General features: G+C 69.2%; 1 protein-coding gene across 1 annotated transcript; it reads right to left on the bottom strand.

Moving 5' to 3' along the window:
• Nucleotides 1-338: 338 nt before the first annotated feature.
• Nucleotides 339-6,055, bottom strand: PLEKHG3 (pleckstrin homology and RhoGEF domain containing G3). The gene is made up of 16 exons (XM_017809429.1): nucleotides 5,753-6,055; nucleotides 5,564-5,664; nucleotides 5,390-5,459; nucleotides 5,255-5,301; nucleotides 5,026-5,176; nucleotides 4,724-4,858; nucleotides 4,449-4,631; nucleotides 4,183-4,275; nucleotides 4,011-4,097; nucleotides 3,864-3,897; nucleotides 3,669-3,776; nucleotides 3,420-3,494; nucleotides 3,291-3,329; nucleotides 3,165-3,172; nucleotides 2,893-3,078; nucleotides 339-2,419 (listed from the first exon to the last, which is right to left on the bottom strand). The coding sequence occupies exons 1-16, from the start codon at nucleotides 6,026-6,028 to the stop codon at nucleotides 857-859; spliced, it is 3,156 nt and encodes a 1,051-aa protein (XP_017664918.1). The 5' UTR covers nucleotides 6,029-6,055; the 3' UTR covers nucleotides 339-856.
• Nucleotides 6,056-7,476: the final 1,421 nt, after the last annotated feature.

Genomic DNA, 7,476 nt, shown 5'->3' with positions numbered 1-7,476 from the left:
TGCGCGGGTGCCCCCCAAAGCCATAAACACCCCCTGTCCCCCCGCAGCACGTGGGTGCAGAGGGGGTACCCCCCCCGGCCCCCGCGGGCACCAACCAAAGAGCGTCGGCCCATGGAGGCCCCTCTCCAGCACCCCCCGCCCCGTGTCCCCCCCAGCCGGGGTGGGGGGACCCCCCCTGCACCCCGCGGCCGGGCCAAGACACCTCGGGGGGGGGGGCGGGTGACCAGAGAGGAACTTTGGGTTCAGTTTGGGTTTTTTTTTTCTAATAAAGATATGAAAGCGAGCGGGGTGCAGTGCTGGGCACCGGGGGGGGGAAAGGGGGGCTGGGGGGCACTGAGGGGACATGGGGAACCCCTAGTCCTGGGCACAGGGGGAGGTTCGTGGGCTGCCCCTTTTTCCAGGTAGGTTGGGGGTCCCCAGGGTGCTCTTTCTGCCAGGTGGGTTGGGGGGCCACGGGGTGCCCCTTCTTCCAGGTGGTCCATGGGATACTCCTCCATGGGATACGGGTTGGGGGTCCATGGGATACTCCTCCTGGACAAGTTTGCTGTCCGTGGGGTGCCCCTTCTTCCAGGTACATTGGAGGTCCATGGGATACTCTATCTCCTGGACACGCTCGCTGTCCATGAGGTGCTCCTTCTTCCGGGAGGGCTGGGGGTATCCATGGGGTGCCCCTTCTCCTGGGCAAATTGGAGGTCTCCAGGGTGCTCCTTCTCCCAAACAACTTGGGGGGCTGTTTCCTCCTTGCCCTTTCTTCCAGGTAAGTTGGAGGTCCATGGGGTGCTCCTTCCCCTGAGGGTCCGTGGGGTGCTCCTTCCCCCGGGGGTCCACAGAACGCCCCTTCTCCCCATCCCCCCTCCTAGCTGGCAGCGTCGAGGCTCTGAAACTTCTGCCGGAGGTCCCTGACGAGGCCGTGGCGGGGGGGCTCGGGGGTGTCGGGGGGCTCGGGGCAGCGCCGCCGGTACTCCTCGGAAGCCTGGTAGGCTTTGCAGCGCTCCACCACCGCCTTCAGGCAGATCTTCTCGCGGGTGGTGGGCGAGCGGATCTGCACGTACGTAGGGGGCTCCGGCAGCCGCTCCAGCACCAGCACCCGCTGCCCGGGGCCCAGGGGGGCTTCTGCCGCCACCCACAGCGCCCCGTCGCTGCTGTGCCTCGCCGGCGCCGGACTCCGGCTGTCGGACCCCCCGTTGGCCTCGGCGCTCCGGCTCCGGCCGCCGCCGCGCTCCTTCCCGACGGGGCGCCCGCCCCGAACGGGACCCTCGGGCGCCGAGCGGCTGCGGCTCACGGGCGGGGGCCGGGGGGCGCCGAAACGGGCACGGAGCTCCCGCACGTCGGGCCAGGCGAAGGGCTCGGCACCCACGGGGCTCGAGGGGCTGCGGGGGACACACGGGGACGGGGGCACCGCCAGCCCTCCTCCGTCCCGCGGCGCAGCCGGCGAGGGCGTGCTGGGAGGGGGGTCCCCGTCCTCCCGCGGCAGCGGGGGCCGGCGGGCGCCGGCGCGGCGGCTCTTGATGCGGAGGCTGTACTGCCGTGCCAGCTGGTACACCTTGGTGCCCAGGTGAGGGGGGGTCAGCAGCAGCTGGGGGGGCGGCCCCGGGGGTGACCCCCTGGCGCCCACATCATCCTCCTCCAGGATGAGCAGCGGCTCCGGGGGCTGCACCCCGTTCTCCTGGCACGGCTCCGGCGCCTCGGGCTGCGCGGGGGGCTCGGGGCTCCCGGGGGGCCGCGGGAGCCCGTTGAGGCGGGACACGGAGCTGCGCACCAGCCCCTTGGGGATGAAGGAGAGGCTCTCGCGGCGGCGCACCCCAAAACCGGCGTCGCGGTGCTCGGCGTGGCCGTAGTAGCTCTTGATCTTGTCGAGGAGCAGGCGGTCCCGGTTGGAGAGCAGCGATTCCCGGCGGGCTCTGGCGAAGGGCTCGGGCGAGGGGATGGTGCTGCAGGCGCCCCCGGGCTCCCCGGATTCGAGCGGGGGGCCCCCGTCCAGGCTGAGGGTGCTGCCGCCGTGGCTGGGGGCACGTCCCAGCGGCCCCTCCAGTGCCAGGCTGCTCCGCCGGGACAGGCTGCTGCCGCCGCCGAACCGCTCGGCGATGACGCTGGCCTGGTCCAGCACGGAGGGCGGCAGGATGCTGGCAGCTCGTTCCTCCTCCTCCTCCTCCTCGCTGCTCAGCACCTGCAAATCCTCCGCAGGGCGCTCCGGCTCCCTGTCCCCGCTGGGCAGCGCCGGGGGCCCCGCCGGGGACGGGGATTTGGGTGTCTCTGGCACCTCACGGTGCTCCCCGGCGCTGCCAGCGGGTGAGTGGGTGCTGGGTCCCTGGGGACCCCCAGGTGGGGGCTGCAGGGCTGCACTGACCTTCTCACAGCTCCCCGGCCCCCAGCTGCTCGGCCGTTTGGGTCCCTCCAGCACCCATGAGTGCCCCACAGCCTGGGCGAGAGCAAAGGTGGGGTGTCACGAGCTGAGGGGGCACTGGATGCTCCAAGTAGGGGGAGTCCCAGCCAAACCACAGCTTGGGACCCTGCAGTGGCCTCAGGAGCAACAGAGGGTGCCCTGGTACTGATGTGGGGTACCCCAGGAGTGGTGTGGGATGCTCTGGGAGTGATGTGGGGTACCCTAGAAGAGATGTGGGATGCCCTGGGAATGATGCTGGGTGCCCTGGAAACAATATGGAGGGCCCAGGAGTGATACCAGGTGCCCTGGGAGTGACACTGGGTGCTCTGGGAGTCATATGGGGTGCCCTGGAAACAATATGGAAACACCCCGGGAATGACACTGGGTCCTGCCCAGGGAGGGATGTGGGGTGCCCAGGAAGTGATGTGGGATGCCCCAGGAGCTATACTGTGTGCCCTGGGAGTGACATGGGGTACCCCAGAAGCGATCTGGGGGACCGAGGGGGGTACCTGCTCTTCCTGGGGCTCCACCAGTCGATTCCCAGCCTCAGGCAGCTCTTCCTGGCAGTCCTTGCCCAAAGCCTCCTCTCCCTCCTCCTCCTCTTCCTCCTTCACCATGCCCTCAGCCACCGCCCAGGCTCTGGGGTGCTGGGGGGGCTCCCCCCCTTCCAGGAGTGCCCCGTCGCTGCCAGAATGCTGCGCGGGGGCGAGGGCAGGGCTCAGCACCCCGTGCCAGGGCTGGGGGGCACTGGGCACGCCAACCCACCCACACCCAGCCTTACCTTCAGCCCTGCCAAACAGGAGAGAGAAAAGCAGAGATTAGGGGAGTGCAGCATCCCAAAATTGCCCCCACAGCCCCCGGCCGCCCCTCTGCCTGTCACGCCCGTGCCGCAGCCCTGCCAGCTCACCTTGCTCGCCCAGGTGCCACAGGTTGTGCTTGGAGGGCTCTGTGGGGAGGTGAGGTGACAGTGGCATCACCCCTGTGTCCCCAAACTTGTCAGCACCCCGAGCCCCCCGAGCCTTGCTGCCATTCGCACCCGACTGCCTGCGCCCCCCGTGTCCCTGCAGCCGTTCCAGGAGTGTCTCCATGTGCTCCTGGTGCTGGAAGGGCTCTGTGGGGACAGGAACAGGGACACCATCAGCAGCCAGTGCCACCCTCCCTGCAGGCATTGGTGTCACCCAGCCATGGCTTGGCCCGGGTAAGTGGTGGAGGTGGTGCGGTGTGGACACTGGGGACAGTGGGAACACGGAGGACAGTCAGGACACTGGTGACACGCAGCTCTCACCAGACTGCCGGCGTCCCTGGAGTGGCTCGGTGGCAGTGTCACCCAGGGGCTGGCAGGACCAGCTCTTCTTCAGGCGCTCGGGGCTGCAGCGGGGCAGGCGCGGGGGGTCTGTGGGGACAGGGGATGACACGGGGGAACACGGGGAGGGAACAGAGGAGGGCAGGGAGGGAATGGCGGGGTGCCGGTGCCACTCACAGAACAGGTCCATCTCCAGGATGGCTTCCTTAGCCTAGGTGGGGGAGGATGAAGAGAGATGAGGGTGAAGGTAGGGTGCAGCTGCCCCCCACTTGCCATGCTGGGGGGTCCCCGGTGGCACCAAGGTGCCATCCACCTCACCCTCACCTTCTGGGGGATGGTGGCGTGGTGGTTCTCCAGGATGAGCCGCTTGATGTGGTGGGTCCACATTCGCTTCTCCTCCACACTCTTGGCCTGAGGGGCACAGGGAGGGCGCTGGGGTCAGGCAGGGGGCTCCCAGGGGGGTCCCCAGGGTGCCCAATGCCCCGTGCCCCATTACCTGCAGGCTGTGCTGCTGCTTGCCGTGCTTGTAGTGCGCCAGGCTGAAGCACAGCGAGTCCCTCGTGCTCTCGATCAGCATCAGCGAGGAGCACTGCAGGGAGAGGCATCGGCATGCCCGGAGTGCACCGGGACTCCCACCCCAGAACCCACCGAGGTCCCTGACACCCACTCCGTTCCTCCATCCCTGGCATCCACCGGGGTCCCCAGCACTCAGTGGGCTCCCCCATGCCCAGCACCCCCCAGTGCCCCATCCCTGTCCCGCACCGGGATGTGGCTCTTGTACACGTAGTGGTCCCCGCGGCGCTTGGTGATGAGCAGGGCCTTGTCGAAGAGGAAGAGGGCACGGTCGTGGCGCACCCGCTGCGTCCGGAAGGTGCCCTCCAGCACCAGCTCCCCGTAGCTCGTCAGGTCCGGCCCCTTCCAGCCCAGCAGCAGCGACTGGATCTCCTGCACGGACACACGGGGGACACAAGCATCAGGACACCTGCCACAGCGCCCACCCAGTGCCCCCCCAGCAGCGGTGACCCCCCGGTGCCCACCTGCTGGCGGATGGCGTGCTCGTGCTTGCGCTTCATGTCGTTGATGTACCAGGCGACGCAGGTCATGGTGTCGATGGCCTCCAGCACCAGCTCGTAGTCGTCCCCCGCCTTGTGCTCGAAGTGCCGGGCGATCTCCTGGGCACAGCACGTGCCATCAGGGCAGTGCCCGCGGGCACATCCTACCCGGGGTGTGCCAGGGGAATGTGCCCTGCCAGTGCCTGGACTGCTCCAGGGAACCTCTGCCAGGTGCCCGTGCCACAGCGGGTGCCCACACCGTGCCGTGCCACGCGCCGGGCGCTCACCTGGAGCAGCAGGTGGTACTTGAGGATCCTCTGGACGGGCTTGAGCAGGTAGGCCCCGAGGGGCAGCGCGTGCCGCAGCCGCTCCTGGCATTCCCGCAGGAACCGCGCCTGGACCTTGCTCCTCATGCACTCGGACAGCGCTGCCACCGAGCTGTGGGCAAGGGAGCAGGCTCAGGCCCCTGCCCACCTCTGCCCACCTCCCTGCCCACCCCCCTTTGCCCTCACTCACCTGGGGTAGTTGTTGCAGTACTGGGTGTAGATGGTGAATTCCTGGCTCTGCGGGCAGAGGGAGTGTGGTGAGACCCTGGCACGGCCCCAGTGCCCCCCTGGTGCCCCCCACGCCCCTCACCATGCCCGCCCTTACCCGGGTGACAAAGCACACGGCCACGGCCACGGGGTCACTGGCACAGCTCTCCAGGTTCTGCAGGAGGGTGCTGGGGGGCACAGAGGGGACAGGGTGACCACAGCCCCCCACACTCACGGGACAGGGTGGCACTCCAGTGTGTGTCCCCCCCCCGGGTGGCACCTGCTCGCCCACCTGCTGAGCTCGTAGATGTCCTCGATGTTCCCGAAGAGCGCGCTGACCTGCTCCGGCCGCAGCACCGGCTCCTCCGCGTCGATGATCTTGCCCAGGTAACCCTGCCAGGCACCCACGGTGGCAGTGACACCCCCCAGACCCCAAAACCCACCCGAGGGTTGTCCCCCCGGGTGCCCCCCCTGCACCCACCTCCACGATGCTGCGCAGGTCGCGGGCGTAGGTGCGCTCCGACTCCACAATCTCCAGCACCACGCGGTCCAGGTAGCTGGGCTTGGCCCCAGGACCCCCGAAAGGTGCCAGGGGGTGCCCGCTGCGGGCACCCGGCCACCCCCCCGGGGCCGCGTTGTTGTTGGTGTTGTGGAGCCCCTCGGCCCATGGCTCGGTCACGGCACCGGCCAGATCCTCCATGGCACAGCCGGGCTCCAGGCTCAGGGCAGGGCGCTGTGGGCAAGCGGGCACTGGCATCCCGGCATCGCCTGGCACCGGTGGGGCACAGGGCGGCTCTGCGGGGAGAGTGGCGGGGTTAGGGGGTGCGGGGACCCCCCCAGATCTGGGTGGCATGTGGCACCAAGAGGGGTCACCCTGATGAAGAGCCCTGATGGCCAAACCCCCCCCCCGCCATGCCAAGGGGTGCCAGCATCCCCCAACCCTGAAAATCCCCAGATACAGCACAAAGGAATCTTGGCACAGCCCACTACAATGCTGAGAACGGGAGGTTCAGCCCCCCTCCTCACCCCACACTCAGGGACTGTGCTGGGACCAGGTGGGACCAGCGCCATCACCCCCACCCACCGGGGCCGTGCGTCAGCGCCGCGCCCGCGGGACACCTTCCAGGTGAGCTCAGTGCCGGCTCGCCCTTCCGGACCACCAGTGCCACCGGGATCCTCCTGTGCCACCGAAACTGCTCGGTGCCACCAACACAGCTGGGGCACCAAGAAACAGCGGCCAGCAGCAAAGCACATCGGAACAGCGAGGCCACCGAGCCTGGTCACCCCGGAGAGTGGCCCTGGGGACGGTGACCTTGAGCCAGGACACGTGCTGTGCCGGGGACATGGCCACCCGAGCCCCCCGGCACCCCCAGCACCGGCACCCAACCGGTCAGGCCGGTTCCTGCCGGCGCCTCCCCACACCCACCGTGCCGCCTGGCCGCCATCCTGCCACCGCCCTCCCCGGGGCTTCCCCAAGCACGCCAGGAGCCCCCCAAAAAGCCACCGCGGTGCTCCCCAAGTGGGGTCCAGCCCCACAGCCCCAGTGGTGCCACAGCCTGGGACCCTGGGGGCTGGCACAGCTGGCTCTGCCGTGAGGCACCTCCTGGGCACCCCAGATGATTTGGTGAGCAGCCCCCCCAAACCCTGAATTCCTTAGCCCCACAGCCATAGGGCACCTGGCCCCACGGGCACCCCGACTCCAGGGGGACACCCAGACCCATGAGCAGCCCGTGACACCGGGGCCCCCAAGCATCCCCCCCCGGCACAGTCTGACCTCCATCCCACTCTGCTGGGGGACAAGAGGGGACTCCCAGGTGGCACTGGGGGATCAGACGGGGGCTCCCCCACGTGACACCCGGCCGGGGATTTGTGGCCACTGCAGTTCGTTCCCAAAAGCCAGCCCCGGCCACCCTAATCCGCTCAGAGCACCGGGATTACGGCGCCGTTCCCACGTCACCGGGACTGTGGCCACTCGCCTCGGCCCTCCGGCCACCTCCGTCCCGCCCCGGCGAGCGGGGGGGGGTTTGATCCTCTTACTCCCCCAGTGTCACCTCGGTGGGCACACGGCTGCCCAGAGCCCCCCGGCTCCCGCCTGCTCCGGGTGGGATTAGCCCTGATTTTCATCCCCCGACCCGCCGCGGCCCCCGGGTACCCCCAGCCCCCGGAGCGCCGACCTGGGTGCAACCGGGGGCTCCCGAAAACTCC

The sequence above is a fragment of the Lepidothrix coronata genome, unplaced genomic scaffold, assembly GCF_001604755.1.
Source record: "Lepidothrix coronata isolate B3197 unplaced genomic scaffold, Lepidothrix_coronata-1.0 Scaffold27, whole genome shotgun sequence".
In the NCBI taxonomy this organism is placed as follows: domain Eukaryota; kingdom Metazoa; phylum Chordata; class Aves; order Passeriformes; family Pipridae; genus Lepidothrix; species Lepidothrix coronata.
Note: the sequence above shows the minus strand (reverse complement) of the source record. Positions and strands in the feature narration are given on the sequence as shown.